General features: G+C 41.4%; 1 protein-coding gene across 9 annotated transcripts in view; it reads right to left on the bottom strand.

Annotated features, from left to right (window-relative positions):
* The window catches only part of ATM (ATM serine/threonine kinase), a 132,239-nt gene that overhangs the window by 36,298 nt on the left and 74,993 nt on the right, over positions 1 to 20,948 (bottom strand). For 7 of the 9 annotated variants that reach the window (XM_047877193.1, XM_047877190.1, XM_047877192.1 and 4 more), the window contains 10 exons: positions 18,462 to 18,638; positions 16,382 to 16,559; positions 13,784 to 13,871; positions 11,700 to 11,855; positions 8,431 to 8,539; positions 5,712 to 5,800; positions 5,510 to 5,612; positions 4,652 to 4,800; positions 2,891 to 2,995; positions 1,538 to 1,657 (listed from right to left, as the gene is read on the bottom strand). In XM_047877193.1, the coding sequence (XP_047733149.1) occupies positions 1,538 to 1,657; positions 2,891 to 2,995; positions 4,652 to 4,800; positions 5,510 to 5,612; positions 5,712 to 5,800; positions 8,431 to 8,539; positions 11,700 to 11,855; positions 13,784 to 13,871; positions 16,382 to 16,559; positions 18,462 to 18,638 (1,274 nt within the window). Of the gene's footprint in view, positions 1 to 1,537; positions 1,658 to 2,890; positions 2,996 to 4,651; positions 4,801 to 5,509; positions 5,613 to 5,711; positions 5,801 to 8,430; positions 8,540 to 11,699; positions 11,856 to 13,783; positions 13,872 to 16,381; positions 16,560 to 18,461; positions 18,639 to 20,948 lie in introns of those variants that run through there. The other 2 variants (XM_047877196.1, XR_007156155.1) reach the window with 2 other exon arrangements.

Genomic DNA, 20,948 nt, shown 5'->3' with positions numbered 1-20,948 from the left:
ACAGGAAACCATCAAAACCCTAGAGGAGAAAGCAGGCAACAACCTCTTTGACCTAAGCAGGAGCAATTTCTTACTTACTTGACACCTCCAAAGGCAAGGAGATTAAAAGCGAAAATGAACTATTGGGACCTCACCAAGATAAAAAGCTTCTGCACTGGAAAGGAAACAATCAACAAAACTAAAAGGCAACCAACAGAATGGGAAAAGATACCTGCAAATGACATATTGGATAAATGGCTAGTATCCAAAATCTATAAAGAAGTCACCAAACTCCACACCCGAAAAACAAATAATCCAGTGAAGAAATGGTCAGAAGACCAGAATAGACACTTTTCCAATGAAGACATCCACATGGCCAACGGACACATGAAACAATGCTCAACGTCATTCATCTTCAGGGAAATATAAATCAAAGCCACACTGAAATACCACCTCACACCAGTCAGGGTGGCTAAAATGAACAAGTCAGGAGACTATACATTCTGGCAAGGATGTGGAGAAACGGGAACCCTCTTGCACTGTTGATGGGAATGCAAACTGGTGCAGCCGCTCTGGAAAACAGTGTGGAGGTTCCGGAAAAAATTAAAAATAGATCTACCCTATGACCCGCAGTAGCACTGCTGGGAATTTACCCCAGGGATACAGGAGTGCTGATGCATAGGGGCACTTGTACCCCAATGTTTATAGCAGCACTTTCAACAATAGCCAAACTACAGAAAGAGCCTAAATGTCCATCAACTGAGGAATGGATAAAGAAGATGCGGTTTATATATACAAGGAATACTACTTGGCAATAAGAAAGAATGAAATCATGCCATTTGCAGCAACGTGGATGGAACTGGAAGGTATTATGCTGAGTGAAATACATCAGTCAGAGAAGGATAGATTATCATGTTTTCACTCATATGGGGATCTTGAGAAACTGAACAGACCATGGGGGAAGGGAAGGGGAAAATATAAAATAGGTACAAACAGAGAGGGAGGGAGGCAAACCACAAGAGACTACTAAATACAGAGAAGAAACTAAGGGTGGATGGGGGGTAGGGGAGAGGGAAAATGGGTGATGGGCACTGAGGAGGGCACTTATTGGGATGAGCACTGGGTGTTGTATGTAAGCCAATTTGACAATAAATTATATTCACTAAAAAAAAAAAAAAAGTATGCTTCTAGTACAGCATGGCAGCATAGACCTAAAACAACACCAATGCCAACACAGTGCTGAAGACAGAATGGCCGATCACGTGCTATGGCAAAAAAAACTGTGGAAAAGCAATTTTATCTGGGGTAGGAAGGGGGAAAGCTGTGAATCAGTACAATGATGCTAAATTTTAAAAACTGGAATTTTTACAATAAATATTTTTGAAAATGTTTTAGCGGTCAGTGCTCACCTCCCGTCTCAGTTCCCTGGTCAGCGCTCACCTCCTGTCTCAGTCCTCCGGTCAAGGCTCACCCTCTGTCTTAGTTCTCTGGTCAGGGCTCACTGCACACAGCAGACCTGCCCTCGGGGGAGAGGTACAGCATCGCAGGAACCACATACCTGGAGAAAAGCTCCCCGATGTTTTCGAGCTCTCCAATCGCCTGCAGCCTGCTGAGGGTGGGGTAGAGCGAGTACACGGACTCGAGGCTGCCCCTACACAGCTCCTCCACTTCTCTCACCCTGGCGGCAAAAGACAAGACACTTGGGACACGAAGAGGCTTGCAGAAAGATCAAAGTTCAAATCTGCGGCTACAGAGTTGCTTTGCTGGCTCTGCTGTTGACCTAATGCTGTGGAGGCCCCAGCATCCTGCGGCAGAAACACCATCCTCGCATGGACCTGTACTGCAACCCGGTCCTAAGCCGCAGGCTGTCTAACCTGCACTCCCCTGCACCTAGGTTTCTTCGCTTTCAGAATTCTTCTGAACATTAGAGAATACATAGAGAAAGAGCCTAACAAAATGGCCAGCACATAATAAGCACCAAAATAGCAGCAAATATTTTTGTAACCAAATACAGGATTTAACAGGTCACTAACTACTGCTAAATAAATAGTATGTTACCTGTGTTTAACCTGTTATAGTTAAGTACCTGCTGGTGTATTATCTCATTGCGCCTCATAACAAGCCTAAGTATTGGTAAGTACTAACCACAGTCAGCACTTAACAAAAAGAACACCAGTGCTAAGAGGTAAATGCCATACAACTACCAACGGAGGCGAGGTTACAACTCTCGAGACACAGAGGCCCAGGAACAGGACAGAGAGGTGGGAATCTCGTTCTCGAGGGCTCTACATAAAGAGCTGACCTGGTCCCAAAGGGAATTTTTTTTTTTTTAAAGAAAGAACAGATTTGAACCACATGAACAAGTAAAAAGATCTTATCAGAAAAAAAGAATGTAACAATTTATGTAAGCACCTAACATGAGCAAGCTCCTCCATCTAAAACAAAAAATAAAAAGGTACTATTATAGTGTGTGTGTGTACACACACACACACACACACATATATACCTGACAAATATGAATAGAGAATTCTCTCATATAAAACCGCTGAAACACAGAGAATGCCCTTCCAAGAGACGGAAAACACCCACAGTTCCTATTAAGAACATTCCTGCAGAAGATAAAACTCATCTGAGCACTTACTTCTCAGATGTACATAAGCTACAAAATTGTTACAGGATTTCGCCTCCCCCTTCTGCACCGTTTGAATCCCAACACTGACTGGCATGATTTATTCCACAGCGAAGGTGCTGCCTGACAAGAGGGTGGGAATGACGAAGACACAACCTGACCAAAGCCACCAAGTCCTTACCCTTCAGCAGTGCAAATCCGCATGCTGAAATTACTCATCAAGTTTTCAGAAAAGCAGCCAGGACACTAAATGTTAAAATACAGTAACTCTTTTTACAATACCTGGCATATTTGAGACTTTCATAAAATGTGGAGAATTCTCTATCTCTCAGAGACTGTAGAGCATTGTACACGGATTCATGGTAACTGGTTCCCTCCATTCCTTTACTGAGATAATTAAAACATAAGAGAAAAAAATATATTTAAAAACAAAAAGTCTTAAAATGTACATGTATATACAATAAAACTGCACCCAAAAAACAAAATGTGACAACTAAAATTAAGGCGTCTCCATTTCAAACAATGCATTTCTAGAAATTCTGGCAAGAAATACAAAGAATCTTGTGGGTCATTTAAATTATTCAAGCAGAAAAAAGGGTATTTCTCAGATCTTTGGCCTGGTTCTCATTCTCACTTATTCAGCGAACACCGACTATGTGCCAGGGGGCACGAGGCTCCAAAGCCGGGGCAGAGCAGGGGAAGGGGGTCCATGACTGGACAGGTCAGATGAGGTCGCCATTCCCATGGAGTTCATGTTGTGGTTCAGAGAAGATGGACAATAAATACGCCAGACGCTGACAAGGAACGTGCAGAGAATTAAAACGGTAACAAAAGAGAAGGCCCGGGTGGCAACCTGAGATGGGTGGTCAGGGAATGTCTGAGACACGACGCTGTCCAACTAGAATCTGCATGACGAGAAGCCACACCCGGGGCAACAGGGGCAACAGGCAGCAGATACATTCAAGGCCTTTACGTACCAACAGCCTGGTGTGCAGGAAGAACACAGAGAAAGCCTACGTGCCTGAAATACAGCAGGCAGTGGGAAGAGTATACGGTGACTTAGAGAGGAAGCAAGAGTAAATGCTATAAAAATATGAAAGCGTATCTCTCTAATCACACAGCAATCTAACAGTCTGAAATCTGAAAGACACTCCAATTGATGAAATTTTTTTCTGTGAAGGCAATTAAACATACAATTAATATGGTTTCGTTTTTTGGTGCCTATGTCATCAAAAGACTTTTTACATAAATGAGAAATCTTTTCTAAGATCAGGTGTTTGGCTTTCCATTCGGAGCAAATGGTGATGTTACATACAGGGCTACAAACGGTATCTTCCCATGTTCCTGGATTAGCAGTATTTTTTCATGAAAGAAAATATCCCATCGCTAAAGATAAGAAGTCTTAGGAGTGCTGTCCAGCCGCGATGGTGCTACCTGACCGCGGGGACTGGGAAGCGGAAAGGCTATACTTCTCTTTGGGTTCATAAACAATCAATGAGAAGATTCTCAGGAGAAAAAACATTTTACATTTCTATTTTCAAGTATGTCTGGCAGCAGGTGGGGGGTGGGGGGGTGGTGGGGGTGGGGGCGGGGAGGGATGCCCTGATGGAATTAGAGGGTGTAACTCAACCCAGGTAGGTGAACTGCTTACTGCTGTCATGTTTAAGCCACTCGGGCATCTCTATAGCCTGCAGCATGTATAAAACATGAGAAACCCCCCAACTCTTGTTATGCTCACAGAGTAAGTTTAAAAACAGTTCATTATAGGGGTGCCTGGGTGGCTCAGTCCGTTAAGCATCTGACTCCTGATTTTGAGTCAGGTCACAGTCTCACGGTTCATGAGTTCGAGCCCTGCGTCAGGCTCTGTACTGTCAGCACGAAGCCTGCTTAGGATTCTCTTTCCTTTTCCTTGTCTCTCTGCCCCTCCCCTGCTTATGCACGCTCTCTCTTTCCCTTTCTCTCACTCAAAATAAATATATAAACTTAAAAAAGAATAAAAACAGCTCATCGGTTACAACCAGAAGAAAATGTCCAAGCTCTTACTTGGCAGAAACACAGTGGTCCCACTGCATATTCCTCCATGCTGCTTGGTAACAGAGCTCCTGCAGCTCTGCACACCACTCTTTATTTTCAAGGTCTAATCCTTTTAAATAGACGGAAAGGATATGGCAGAGTCCCAAATTCTGCAGGGCCTAAGCAGGAGTTTAAAAAAAAAAAAGTAGTCAAAGATAACAAAACTAGCGAAAAAATAACGGCCAAACATGAAAAGTAGGGGCACCTGGGGGGCTCAGTCGGTTCAGCAACCAGCTTCAGCTCAGGTCATGATCTCATGACTTGTGAGTTCAAGCCCCGCACTGAACTCTCCACCCTCAGGAGCCTGCTTCAGATCCTCTGTCTCCCTCTCTCTCTGCCCCCTCCCATGCTTGCTCTCTCTCTCTCTCTCTCTCTCTCTCTCTCTCTCTCAAAAATAAACATTAAAAAACAACAAAACATGAGAAGTAACTTTCACAACACCATCACTGAAAATCCCCAAGTACCATTTCGTTTGCTCTCCCCGAAACATAAAGACAGACTGAAGCCCGGCTGAGGGGCGCCAGCCAGCAGCACAGATGACAGCCTCCGGACCACCTGACATACAGACTACGAGCAAGAGTTTACATGAGGCTTTCCACAGAAAGGGTGTAATCCATGACCTGCCACACTGCGTGCTGGAGAGAAATGTCTTCTGCTGGCTAACGAGACTGTGATCAACAAACCCACACCACCTTTCAGGTCAGTGACCCTCTGGGTTTTGACCCCAATGCCCGTGTCCAGAGTTTACGTGGCCGACTGAAGACGCCACCCATGTACTGAAATCCCCTCATGTGACACGGGACTTCACCAGAGCAGAAGAGAACTCACCTGGATGATTCCTGCCTGGCGGGTGGATGAGGAGATTGCCGTCTCAAGGTCATATGTCACCAGGGCTTTCCCCCACATGGCTTCATGCTCGTACGTTCGCAGCCTGTAATTACAGATTCCCAAGGTACCTCTGAGTTCTACCTGCGTGTGGCTCCTTCACAGACAGAATTACCATCCCGCCATCCAGAAGCATGGGTTTTACCTGGTAAGGGGCTGGAGCATCTTCCCCCCACCACAGCCGTACAGGCTATCTGGCTCTCCGATACTTCTATAGATTTCTAAGAGCAGATCCTAAAAACAGGGCAGCAACAAAAATTGGAGATGGGAAAAATACCACTTTATGAATTCAACAAATTGGAAATTATATCATTACCAACATGTCTCCCAACTACACATTATTGTCATAAACGTAAAAGATAGTGATATGGAAATGTATACCAAAGATGTGAATCGGCAACACAACAAAATGATCCCAGACAACAGAATGACTCCCTGAAAAGAAGTGCTCACAATTTCATGCATTAAATAAGAAATCAACCTCAATTTATCAGGCTTTCAAACACATGCATAAGTAATCATTAAAACAAAAACAAAGAATCCTATCAACAGCTAAAAATGGACACAGGAAAATGACATCTGCAAAGTCTGACTCTTGGAAACTGAACGTAGTAAAAATAAAGGTCATGAACTTTTCTTTCAAAGAAAACTCGAAACTGAATTATGTTACAATTGGTAAAACAAAGTAAGGATAAAGAAGCAGCCTGATGACTCCAATCTTTGTTGTAAAATGTACACAGAATGGATTCTGTTTAAAACCATCTCAGTAAAATAAAAATGAAAACAGAAAGACAACAGAAGACTGGAAAAGCTAGAAACGTCTGCACAGAAAACCAATCAAGCAATTTTACTGTTTAATGGTGCTTGCTCTGGGAAATATTTACTAAATACAACTTCACGGATACTGGCATAAGTCTGTAATTCTGATTCTTTTTTTTTTTTGTTAATGTTTATTTATTCTTGATAGCACAAGTGTGAGTTGGGGAGGGGCAGAGAGAGAGGGGGAGACAGAATCCAAAGCAGGCTCCAGGCTCTGAGCCATCAACACAGAGCCCAACGCAGGGCTCAAACCCACAAACTGTAAGAACATTACCTGAGCTGAAGTCGGACACTCAACCGACTGAGCCTCCCAGGCGCCCCTGCAGTTTGAATTCTAATGAAACTGTTTCTATTCATGAACGTGAAATTGAGCCCTTGGTGCTGGAATGCTCAGTACCCAGCTTAGCGCAGTAGCCAGCCTAGCACAGAAAATACTGCAAAAACTCAGCAAAAGAGGGTAAAATATAAAAAAGCACAAATGGAAAAGAGAAAGGAGAATGGGATCAACAGTAGAGAACATACAAGACGCCAGGAGAGGCTAATGGTGCTAAGGGTTAGTGAAACATCAGAGAAGATGCTGAAAGGAAGGCGACCCCCATGCTAGTAACACAAAGTTCACAGGGCCCACGAGCAAGTGCTGCTTCTGGGAGGAGGCTAGTCTTTCACAAGTCCAGCTGTTAAGGAAAAGGAGGCCAGAAAGGGTGACAGAAGAGAGAAATGACTTATTTTTATTTTTTTTAATATTTATTTTTGAGAGAGAGAGAGAGACAGAGAGAGACAGAGACAGAGAGAGACAGAGAGTGAGCTGGGCAGGGGCAGACAGGGAGACACAGAATCCAAAGGAGGCTCCAGGCTCTGAGCTGTCAGCAGAGAACCCAACGCAGGGCTCGAATCCACAGACTGCGAGCTCCTGATCTGAGCCGAAGTCGGACACTTAACCAATTGAGCCAACCAGGCACCCCGGAAATGACTTTATTTTTAAGTAGGCTCCATGCCCAAAGTGGGGCCTGATCCCACGACCCTGAGATCAACAGTCACGAGCTCTACCAACTGAGCCAGCCACGCGCCCGTGCAGGAGAATGACTTGAACAGAAGTGTGACAACGTCTGGACACCTCCAGAGGGAGCAGAGCACAGTGAAGAGTAACTGTTCTGAGAAAGAACTCATAAACAACGAAGCACAGGAAGGACTGTGTTGACTAGAAGGAGAAAGTGTTTCTCCACTTTAACAACAGGAAAGGTTACACTGAGCGATGCAGGGGGATTTCGTGTTTGATGCGGAGATGTGCTGGGACTTCCTCTCTACCTCCCCGGTTTTCTTCGAGAAGCAGGAGGCAAGCTACAAGCAAAAGGGAAGAGACAAAGTGGAGAGGTAGAAACGGTCATTTCAGAGGACTGAGCCGACCAAAGAAATTCAGTGAGAATGGCCAACTTAGGAGTAGGCATGAAGAGATTTATAGAAGGGGTTCCTGGGGGGCTCAGTCGGTTAAGTGTCCAACTCTTTGTTTCAGCTCAGGTCACGACCTCATAGTTCATGGGATCGAGCCCTATGTTGGGCTCTGTGCTGACGGTGTGGAGCCTGTTTGGGATTCTCTCTCTTTCTCTAAATACATAAACATTAAAAAAAAATTTATAGAAGGAATCGGCCCTGCGATGTGACATACAGTAAACAAGTAAACAAAGGAATATATAATTACAGATGTTAAATTCTATAAAGAAAAAAAACAGGCTACTGTGGCAGAAAAATCTGTGGTATAAATGTGCTGTATGAGATAGGTGGTTTTACTTCCAAGTGTCAGATGAAGGAACTCAAGGTTGGAAAGGGGGAGTAATCTGCACAAGATTCTACAAGTGGCAGAGTCAGGATTAGAACTCAACTCTGTCTACCCCGAGGCCTAACGTTCAGACCGTGAGCTTACGTACAGGGCACTCAGCCCAAACAGTAACATCAGTCTGAAAATCAAATGATGTCTCTAGCATCTCTATAATAAAATAATAATACAAAATAAACAGTATCACAAATAATAAGGTCTCTGTAATATTTACCTGTAAACTTATTCCAGTTTCTTCTTTACTTTTTTCACTCAAACTAGAAATCGTTGTATTTTGGCTTGCTTCTTCAAACATAAGGCTTCTGTTTGTCACAAGAGCACATCTTTTAATGAAAATATACTATTGTGAAGCTTACTAACACACACACTATAGCCTTGAATGAGAAAAACTAACCAAGGTGACAGATAAAACATAATGAACCATTTATACTTTAAAATGTAATACGACTCACACCTAGAATGGAAAAAAATTGTGAATATTAATTCTTCTCATGATTATCAAATATTAATGACAATCTCATAGACAGGAAGGCCATATGTCAAATTGTGCTTATTTATAGGGCCAGGCCTGTTTAAAAATAAATGGTCTCCAACCTCTAATGTTTTGTCAGGGGTTTTACCCGAAGTTCAACCTCATTAATAATCACGGGCACACAAGACCACACCGAGACACCACATAACAAGCGATAAATCGGTAAAAATTAGGAAGTGTGATAATACTAAGTGTTCACAAAGAGGGGCATGGGTGGGATCCACCCACCCAAGGTTATAAAACCACTAAGTGACAGGATGGAGGCACAGATCTGGGCACCCCAAGGCCTCAGCTTTCAGCCCTGCACGTACATACAGGATATTCAGTCCCATCAGATAATTTCAACTCCCAAGTCGTGTCAGCTATAAAGTTGGTGACAATAATTATCCCGTGTATAAAATCAATAGTAACCTAAGTGGGAGTGCCTCTGTTATTACTTATCAATCGATTCCTGTTTGGCTCCCTCCTTCAAACGTAAGGCTTTCTACGGATCCACTCCCATAACTCCATTTCTGACAAGTATGCAAAGGGCTGTGACCACTTTCAGAAACAATCTGGCACTATCTTGGCAAGGCTGAACTTCTGCATCCCCTGCAGCCCAGTAGTTTTCCCCTTAGACACAGATCCTGAACCGGGGAAGGAGGAAACGAATCGTGGTGCACCGCCCCCCCCGCTGGGACACGCAGTGGCAGTGACAAAGTACTGACCACAGCAACACACGACATAGATAAATCTTACAAAGATACCGAACGGAGAAACAAGTTCTAGAAAAGCACACACGTAATTTGTCGTGAAGCTCAAAAATGAGGAAAACTAAACTATATTTATGTATTCATACTCCTAGGATAAAAACAGCACCTATAAGAATGAACACAAAACACGAGCTCATGTTCACCTCCTGGAGGGAAGACAGAGGGATGGGACAGAGGAGACTGCTGCCTGACAGAAGAGTAGCGACAACGTCCAATTTATGTGTAGCTATTACATCTATTTTCCTTATTGGCAGGTCATGCAGAAGACAGTTTTCAGAAGAGAAATTTGGAGAGCAGGGGAGACAATACTAGAGGTTGTTAACTTTGTCCGTCTAAGGCTATAATTAATCCAGGAAAAACAGAGCCGCCAGGACCTGGCAGACGCTGCCTCAAATACCAGTGACACTCCCATAACCAAGGTCGCGAATGAACACCTTTGGCCTAAATCTATTTGAGGGAGTTTTACACTTCTTTCTGAAAAATTATGGACACTAGCTTTGAAATCTCGTATGTTCTCAGGAGCAAGTTAACAAAACTTTATGGTACCTGACTGAGTCACTGAAGAAAACCAGCGTTCCCTACCCTCCGTCAAGCTCATCCCTCTGTCTGCCCTTCCTGTGCCATCAGGCACTTGGGGAAAAAATCGAAAATCAAAACCAAACTGTTAAAGCAAATTGCAAGCCTTCTCTGTCAAGGACTTGTTCCTAAAGTTAACCAAATCAAAATCTGGGCCTCCTGCTTGTTAAACAATTCTGCAAAAGTTTCCCAAATTCTATCCAATCACCTATCTACAAATTAAGGTGATTTTATTTACACTCATAGACGAGTGGTGCCTGGGTGGCTCAGTCTGTTAAGCATCCGACTTCGGCTCAGGTCATGATCTCACAGTTGTTGAGTTGGAGCCCCACGTCAGGTTGTGTGCTGACGGCTCAGAGCCCGGAGCCTGCTTCGGATTCTGTGTCTCCCTCTCCCTCTCAGCCCCTCCCCCACTCATGCTCTGTCTCTCAAAAATAAATCAACATTATACTACTAGACAAGTGTATTCACTCCCGGTTACAAAGAAATACTAATTAGAAGAAATACTAATTAGAAAGAAACATACAATGAAACCAAGATACTGAAACACATTCAGATCATAATTACTACTGCCAAGTATGTAGACCCTGACTCAAATGTTAAGTCTCCAAGAATGGGCAATGATCCATTTCTTACTCATAACATATTTAACGAACATAACTGTCTTCATACAGTCTATAGTGATGATGAACCAATTACATATTATACATAGTATCTACATATCATAGATTTTTGTTTTCATTTGAAAAGGAGAAATTAAATACCAAACCAGAGACTTAAGAAATCAGTCCAAATAACTCATTTATTTATGTTTGGACGAGGATCTGAATTCTGGCTCCTGGTTTTCCACAGTCTAAAAACCACACTGTTTCCAGCTTAAGGACAGTCCAAGGTAGAAATCGTTCAAGCATGAGAAATATAGCAACATATTATATCTTTGCCATTGCAATTCTGTAAGAGGAGTGATTCTGTGGTGGGAAAATGAGGCTAAGAAGAAAAATAAACACTAGGCTACTTCAAATGAGTAAGATCTCAGGAGTGCAGCTGGAATAATACAGTGTGCATTCTCTACTCTTTAACCTCCTTGCTTTCTTGTTTTTCACTAAGATCTAGGACAACACCTATTCAACTCCTATTAGAATTCTAACTCAGAGGACAAGTTAATTAAGTTGGTAGAAATACAGGTAGATAGCAAAGTAATGAAAGTAATTGAGTCACAGAAAGAAATCAGTACATTACTTTATAATAAACAAGGAAAATGGACCTTGGACAAGCTGGGGGATTAGTGGTAAAAGTAATTTCACTGAAATCAAGCAATCACTCAATCATCTGAAAACCATTTATTGATCACTTCTATTAAATTCCCAATGCTACCGCTAGGGGGAAAAGAGAGATGAATAAGGAGTTTGCTATGTAGAATTTCTACAATTCTTAAGGAATAAACATCTGTGTTTTATTTCAGAGCAGAATTATTTATATCTTTTAAAATATTATTTCACTTTAATAGAAAACTTCTATCTAAAATGTCTTTTAAATGGGGGAATGGGAGCAAAATAAAATACATACCTTTACTGAAACAATGTCAACACTGATTTAAAAAACCAAGTGTCTAAATTCCATTACCTTTTCTCCTGGTCATCTGTGCTCTTCTTATCTGCATAAATTTCCGCATAGAGCAATGCTGTAAAGTGAGCAGCACAAGACTGAGCCACCTTAGCAACCTCCAGGTAATTCAACTCCAGCCAGAAAGCATCATCAAAAACGGTTCCTAAGGAAGGTCTAAGGAAAAACTTAACATCAAGTCATGTCCATTTCTTTAACTTCAATATCAAAAGAAGAGTATGCTGATATAGAACACAACGGTAGCAAGCGTTAAAAAGAAAATTAGATTCAAATAGCCAAAAACCGCATGTCCCCAACATACAGCTGTAAACATGTTAACATACTACGGCTGAAGAGCCCTATCTGACCCCTTTCGGATCACAAACCCCATACGGAATCTGAGGAAAGCCATGGATCATCAGAGCTCATACAAATTTGGGGTTCACACTTACCCTCCATCAAGGGGTCTATGGACTCCAGGCTAAGGGTAGGCTACACAGAATACCCAGTAACACCTAGAGAAAACTTTTTTAAAAAGTGGCCAATTTAATGGAAAAACTGTTTCTTCAAAACACAAGTACATGTCTTTCCTAATGCAGTCTGTTTTCTCTTTGTTTTTTCGCCTAAGTTACTTAATAAAAACCTTCTGGGGGTAACAGTGGGTCACAATCGGAAGGGATCATCTATCTCTTTTAAAACCAGCATTATAAATGAAATGCGACAAGGTAGTGGGTAACAACACTGGTTTTAGACCAGCATATGGCCTGGTTCAAGTCCAGTTGGACCCCCCACTACAAGATGTATCACCTTCAACAACTTTGATTCTGAAGGTTTAATTTTCTCATTTGTAAAACCGGGGAACAATAGCCATCTTCCACGGAATTTGCAATGATTAAATAACACGTATCAGGCTGATGAATACAGTGCCTATCACAGAGCTGACGCTTAACTGTAGCTACGGAGGGGCGCCTGGGTGGCTCAGTCGGTTGAGCGGGGAGCCTGCTTGGGATTTTCTCTCTCCCTCTCTCTCTGCCCCTCCCCTGCTCCCACTTGCCCTCTCTCTCCCCACCTGTGCCCCTCCCCCACTTGCATGTGCTCTCTCTCTAAAATAAAAAACAAAACCACCACAAAACAAAAAAACCCTGTGGCTGAGGAACCTGAAGTTCAGAGATCACAAAGCTTCTAAGCACCAGAATCGGACATAAATTGAGGTCCTTTACATTCCTTTGTTCTGTTCATATTCTCTCAAGGAATCTTCCATACGGCCTATTCAAAATGAAAACTAAATGTGAAGAATGTTTATCTTCTCCAAGGACTGGAATGTCAACACCACTCTACCTTGATGACGAATCTGCACTGAACAATTCAGAGGTGAAACGGACTCCCAGCCCCAAGAAATAACATGCTTCTGGCTACAGCTACAGCTTTTTATGGGCTTTCTCGGGAAAGGATCTCTACGCGACAATATAGCGTGTCGGTAACGTGTTGGAAACATACTGAAACCCTAACATTTCTAAGAGTGGTGCGGGATGGTATGCGGGGGACAAAGAGGAATTCATTTGAAAACGTAAAGGCATTTAGGGATTTTGCACTCCTCCCCTACTCTCCTTCCCACCCTTCGTCAACCACTGCCGCCACCAGCATACACGCACATAAGACGCCACTTCCTATCTATCCAAGCTACAGGCCTGGTACATTGTTTCTTCAGAATTCTCTACTCCGGAGCAGTAGAGATCAATGAGACCTCTCTAGCAGTGTCTGCCCTCAGGGGCAAAAACCTCCTGACGAGTAACAGGAACAAGACACTAGTACAACGAGTTCTCACAATCAAGGAAACAAACACTTCCCTGGCACAGTCTTACTCCACGGAACCGTACATTTTGAGGACCACAATGCACAGCCAAGAAACTTTCATGAAGTTCCCAGCGCTGATTTAACCAAAGTGCCACCTGAATATGGGTTACTTCAAGAAGATAGAAGCATCACACAAAGTACATACAGCACCTTGGAAAGAGCACCACCTGAGAGAACGGGACAATGCAGCCGGCAGTAACAAGTGACCCTTCTAAGTCCCCAAACCCCAAAAGCCATGTTCACTCCATTACCTCCTTTGTCTCCTCATGTAGTCCACAACGGCAAGCATGGTCCTCTGGGACTTTTTATCCACACAGCATCGGAAAAAGTGCTCTGAGTCTGACAAAGAAAGACAGCTCCCCTTAGTCTGGGCAGACTTGCTTAAGGGCATCCTTCCTTCTGGGCATGCGTCTGTCTCCCTCTACACTCTAAGCTTCTGGTGGGCAGTCACCTGGCACAAAACTGGTTCTTAATAAGTATGAATCGATAAGAATTTAATGGCATTTCTTACTTTTACAAGAAAGTGTGCTTATTAATAAAACTGAGAATTTAATTACAATTTATATTTTATTTCTGGAGGGGGCTAATTCACTGGCTCAGTAAATACTTACCGAGGATCTTTTATGTACTGGGCAGTTGGGATACAACTCTGAATAAGAGAGACTGTTTTTGTGCACACAGAAGTCACTGGCTTGCCTGAGAGTCTCACCTCTGTGTGATGAGGATGTGACAGGGAAGTGGAGAGTGGACAGGCACAAAGGATGGAACCTAAACAAGGAAAGGTTCACAGAGAAAGGGGTATCCGATGGAAGAGTGGCAGACAGTGTCCCAGGCAACAGAAACAACCACCTACGGCGGCTGCAACAGGAACTCACTGTAAGAATTTCAGTTGTGCTGATAGCAGCAAGGATGCTGGGGGCAGACACAAACAGAGGGACTGCAGGATTTATAACACAGAAGTGGCAGGACCTGGCAGTCAGGTGAACATGAGAGAGGTCTAAGTGGGTGCCCTTCACTGACAAGGTGCATGGTCAGAGAGGCCGAGGGGAGGGGATAGGAGGAAGATGGCAAGTTTACTCTGGAGAAGTGAGTCCAAGGTGCACGGGACACAATCAAGTGAGGTCAGGGAGACTTACAGACATCAGATCTGATGGAAATGTGTATTTACTTTCCTTGTAAACAACAGATTTCTACAGGTGAAATTTAAATTTTCATTTATGGTCACAGATACTGGCACTTTACACAGAGATAAAATAAAATGGGCAGATTTCTACCAGCGAATGGTGATAGGACACATATACACATATACACATGTATGTATATAGGATAAATATGAAAACAATTATCATGTTCATGATAATGAACTGCCAGGTCATCACAAGCAATGATTACATTAAAGTTGGTAATAAAATCGTCTTTAACAGAACTTTAAACTTTTTTAACATTTAAAGTTTAAACGCTTACTGGTAATTGAATCACTTACACCATATTTCCCAAATTAAGGACAGGAGACACAGTTTAGTTTGCAAAGTCTCTACGAGAATTATTTCATGAATTTCATTCCAATAATCTGAAGACAATTCATGTAAGCATGTTTTGGGTCATTTACATGACAATGTATAATCTACTCAGACCACAGAGTGAGCTCCCAGGACTAGGTTTATAATTAGAGTATTTCACATGGTAGGGGTGAAACATAAGCCTAAGTGACACCTCAGTCGTGTCGAAGGTTTTAGTAGTAAAGAAAGAAACGAGTGGGACAAGTCACAGCTTCTGCCAAAGTGACTAGAACCGAATCAAGACTGGGAAGAGCAAGTCAGTTGCAAAACAGCACGTAAATCGGTCCTTCTCTTAGAACTGCACTGGTCTCCAGTACACCAAGTGAATTTGCACCTGGTTTTGTGTTTGCACATAAAATACGTTAATGACACATGTTAAAGACAATAAGTTACCATTACAGATTTGTGATTTGTTTTGCCTTTATTTAATCTTAGGTTTGAAAACCTGACCCAGAAGGAGCCCTCAACTATGCATATATATAAATATAAATATATATATATATATATATATATATATATATATATATACACACACACACACACACACATATATATATATATATACACACACACACACATGTATTATATACCCCCATAATATAGTGCTCCTGTTCCCGGTGGAATTTCTCCCAATATAAGCTCTTACCATGGGAAATACTTATTATAAAGCATGAAAAGAAAGGAGGTTATGTGATCAGATGAAGTATAATCTAATTTTTGTTTACAAAAACTCCAAGGATATGTACCACATGTGAATGGTTGTTACCCGTGATCATGGAATTATGGGCAACTTGATTTTTTAATTTCTGCTCATTTCTATTTTCCACAATAAATATTTGGTAATAAAAAGGGTTGTTTTCAAACAAATGAGTCGGGGCCAGAGCTTTAGCATGAACATTTCATCATCTTTCCAACATGGTACTCCTAACATTTGCTTGCATTTATTAGCCTGCTTTTTCCACTGCTAGACTGTAGGGCGTCTTCTCCGTGTGGCTGGTGTCCGTGCCAAGCCTAGTGCCTGACACACACTGAATGCTCAGTTAGTTGCTCCCTCATTAAAAGCCACAACTTCCTGAGGGAGTACTGTGCATCAAGTGTTATCCCAGGTGCTTTATATGTTATCTCATTGAAAACTGGCTACAACCTTCATCTCCATTCTACAGATGAGGAAATAGTTATTTAGATGCTATGGAATTAAGCCAATAAAGCATCCTGAAGGGATTCAAACAAATCCACCTTTCTCTAGAACTGAGAAGTTAAAGTATAAATGCTAGAAATTGAACAGAATACCTGAATCCAAATTTGCAGGGGTTGTGGATCGGCTCGTTTGTGAGGAGTGTCTGAAACAGTTAGTGAAAAATCCCTGAATGTGTGTAGACAGCAGAGTTCTCCACGATTCATTTGTATCTTGGAGTAAAATATCATGAATCAAGTATGGAAGCACAGTCTGACAAAAGTCAGTTTTCACCTAAAATATACAAGCATATCAAATCAAGAGTTTGAGTGAAAATAATGTACTTAAAATTTTCAATCCGTTACTGGCATATTAGACTTAAAAAAAAAAAAAGATAGATCAATCTGCCATGAACTCAACGTACCTCTAAAACACAACCAAAATACATGTATCAGGCAGTGCTTAAACAAATCAAACTAATCTAGAGTATCTATGTCAAACATGTGCCAATTACATGACAACTGTTCATTTCCAACCTGGGCCACCTGCATGCAATGAAACAGGATACTGTTTACAAGTGAAATTATTACGTCACTAGAGCAAATAAAATTTCACTGTTGACAAGTGTTACTAATAACAAGCAGCTTTCAGGGCACCTGGATAGCTCAGTCGGTTAAGTGTCCAACTTTGGCTCAGGCCATGATTTCATGGTTCGTGAGTTCGAGCCCCACATTGGGCTCTATGCTGACAGCTCAGAGCCTGAAGCCTGCTTCAGATTCTGTGTCTCCCTCTCTCTCTCTGCCCTTTCCCTCTCACTCTCTCTCTCTTAAAAATAAGTCAACATTAAAAAAATTAGAAAAAATAAAGCAGCTTTCTAATTTGTTATAAAGGAAAATGGGGATTGAAGTTAAAGAAAAAAGCTGGAAAGCTATGTTTGTACATTTTCTACACTCAGTGAAAAGCTACAACAGTCATGTTAAAATGTTTATTATTTTAAGAAACTCCAATTTATGGGTATATGATGTGGGTACTTGTTTGTGATCTACTCCAAAGTACAGATAAGCACTTTAATACCCGTGGTACACTGAAACAGCATACAACCTTATGTTTGTCAAGGCACTCTCTTCATTATTCATCACATACTACACACACAAAACAAATCATAGATTACCAAATGCACACTTTATCTTTTCCTTTTAGACTAAAGACAAATCAAAATGGCAGTTTTAGAAATAAAGAATTTAAGGAATTTGGAGCTGGGGTGTTGTCTCTATGTATATTTGGAATATTTTATCTTGTGACCCAAAGTCAGGACTTTATAAAAAATCTCAGGTATGTTCACTAATGGGAAATGCGATGTGTGTGTGTGTGTCCAGGGTTATCACCATGCTGACGTAGCACAAATGCTACATAGTAATGCAGAGAGTGTGAGAATTTATTCACTGCCAACAGTTTTTCTGTAGAAGTAAGGACCGTTTTTTAAATTGCTTTCAATCAGGGCACTTTACCAAAATACTCATTTCTCTATCAGTACTTTGAACTGGCAGATGTCTGAACCAGTCAGATACTCTGTTTTCACACTGCTATTGAATCATGCAGCTTTTGAAGCCTTAGAGCATGATATTGTACTGTTTGGCACACTTGATAAAAGCACACAAAGTTCGTGTTTAATTGGGTATGTACCTTTACTCTCTATTGAAATAAACTGTACTGTACCTTCAAAAATAAAAGAGCAATGCTAACTGCTACCCTAGTTCTTTTTCTCACTCAAGAAAGTATATACCAGGGAAAGAGAATCACAAACACCTTTAAAAAAAAAAAGTAAACTAACAAAAAAGCAGGAGACTTTTGGTTCATATAAATAATTTACAACCATCCGTATTTTAACTATCATTAGTGGCACCCTTTAGAGCTCATCTAGGAGGTAGCTAGCCCACAGGAGAAACCGATTGCACAAAGTTATAGCTAAATATTTAAACACGTCTGTGCAATGGGTTCCCAACAGCCAAGCGCGGGCACTGCTCCATGGAGATGACGCTCCATGGAGATGATGTGAGTACCACAGATCTGCAGACCAGAATTGTGTACACAGAAGCCGAACGGGACGTGACCAGCCACGAAAGCTATTAAGAGAAGGCTCAAATAAAAACGGCAAAGGTAGGAAGGGAGTAATTAAGTCAGACTAACTAATCTTACTTCACACATTGGCTTTAATAATTGAAGAATTTCACTCTTTGTGCCTCCACTATCCAAAAATGCACAAGTCAGCCTCTTTATCCAACTGTCATGATTTCCACTTTGAGGAGTCCACAGGCTCGTATCATCCAGGCCTTCTAAAGGACTTTCTTTGTCCAGTCTGGGTACTTCTAAAAACTAGAAAGAAAACAGTCAACACATGTAAGTAAGGCAATTAGAAATACATTCTATCTTTCTTATGCAAAACAAATATCCAGACATAAACAAATCTGTTTCCAAACCAAACTACAGTTAAAACTAAATCTGGAAGCAATGGGTACATTTTTAAATTAAAATACATTTATGTTTACATGAATGGCAGAGTGGTATGCCAAAAAGTTACTGGTCTACACAGCAGGATGCATGAGTTCGAACCTGAGCTCACTAGTGTGTTATATGAATCACAAACTCTTTGCGGCACCTGTCTTGTGGACAGAACCAGTCAGGGTCCACCACACAGAAATGATTTCAAGACCAAATCAGTTCTCAAAATGTTAAAACTACAGTATTTTATAGCTTAGATGACTGGTTTTATTAATACTTTATATTACCAGTAATTTCACTGAGACCAAAACTGTATTGATGATCTATTAAAAAGACTATTACAATAATGGGTATATGTCCTTAAGTTAATTTGGTGAAAATTCTACTGTGTATTTCCCAGATGCTTTATGAAAAGAAAATACTAAAGAGGAAAGTTTAGACTAAAAGAGAAGGAAGAGTTCTTATGTATTTACTTTCAGTAGAACCTTGGAATGGTTATTACCGTGGACAAAGGAGAAATCTATAGGTCATCTTGTATTTCACTACAGATGGTGCTGTTTTTTTTTTTTTTTTTTAACATATGTAATTTACTGTCAAATTGGTTTCCATGCAACACTCAGTGCTCATCCCAACAGGTGCCCTCCTCAATGACCATCACCCACTTTCCCCTCTCCCCCACCCCACATCTGCCCTTAGTTTGTTCTCAGTATTTAAGAGTCTTTCATGGTTTGCTTTCCTCCCTCTCTGTAATTTTTTTCCCCTTCCCCTCCCCCATGGTCTTCTGTTAAGTTTCTCAGGATCCACATAAGAGTGAAAACATGGTATCTGTCTTTTCTCTGACTGACTTATTTCCCTTAGGATAATACCCTCCAGTTCCATCCACGTTGTTGCAAATGGCCAGATTTCACTCTTTCTCATTGCCAAGTAGTATTCCATTGTACATATAAACCACTTCTTCTTTATCCACTCATCAGTTGATGGACATTTGGGCTCTTTCCATAATTTGGCTATTGTTGAAAGTGCTGCTATAAACATTGGGGTACAAGTGCCTCTATGCATCAGTACTCCTGCATCCCTTGGGTAAATTCCTAGCAGTGCTATTCCTGGGTCGTAGGGTAGTTCTATTTTTAATTTTTGAGGAACTTCCACACTGTTTTCCAGAGCGGCTGCACCAGTATGCATTCCCACCAACAGTGCAAGAGGGTTCCCGTTTCTCCACATCCTCACCAGCATCTATAGTCTCCTGATTTGTTCATTTTAGCCACTCTGACTGGCGTGAGGTGATATCTCAGTGTGGCTTTGCTTTATATTTCCCTGAAGATGAATGACATTGAGCATCTTTTCATGTGTCTGTTGGTCATTTGGATGTCCTCTTTAGAAAAGTGTCTATTCATGTCATCTGCCCATTTCTTCACTGGATTATTTGTTTTTCAGGTGTGAGTTTAGTGAGTTCTTTATAGATTTTGGATACCAGCCCTTTATCCAATAAGTTGTTTGCAAATATCTTTTCCCATTCCATGGTTGCCTTTTAGTTTTGTTGATTGTTTCCTTTTCTGTGCAGCTTTTTATCTTCATGAGGTCCCAATAGTTCATTTTCACGTTTAATTCCTTTGCCATTGGAGATGTGTTGAGTAAGAAATTGCTGCACTGAGGTCAAAGAGGTTGTTGCCTGCTTTCTCCTCTAGGGTTTTGATGGTTTCCTGTCTCCCATTCAGGTCCTCTATCCATTTTGAATTTATTTTTGTGAATGGTATAAGAAAGTGGTCTAGTTTCATTCTTCTGCATGTTGCTGTCCAGTTCTCCCAGCACCATTTGTTAAAAAGACTGTCTTTTTTTCATTGGATATTCTTTCTTGCTTTGCCAAAGATTTGTTGGGCATACATTTATGGGTCCAGTTCTGGGTTCTCTATTCTATTCCATTGGTCTATGTGTCTGTTTTTGTGCCAATACCATACTGTCTTGATGATTACAGCTTTGCAGTAGAGGCTAAAGTCTGGGATTGTGATGCCTCCTGCTTTGGTTTTCTTCTTCAGTATTACTTTGGCTATTTGGGGTCTTTTGTGGCTCCATACAAATTTTAGGATTATGTCTTCTAGCTTTCAGAAGAATGCTGATGCAATTTTGATTGGGATTACACTGAATGTGTAGATTGCTTTGAGTAGTATTGACATTTTAACAATATTT

The sequence above is a fragment of the Prionailurus viverrinus genome, chromosome D1 (assembly GCF_022837055.1).
Source record: "Prionailurus viverrinus isolate Anna chromosome D1, UM_Priviv_1.0, whole genome shotgun sequence".
NCBI classification, from domain to species: Eukaryota; Metazoa; Chordata; class Mammalia; order Carnivora; family Felidae; genus Prionailurus; species Prionailurus viverrinus.
Note: the sequence above shows the minus strand (reverse complement) of the source record. Positions and strands in the feature narration are given on the sequence as shown.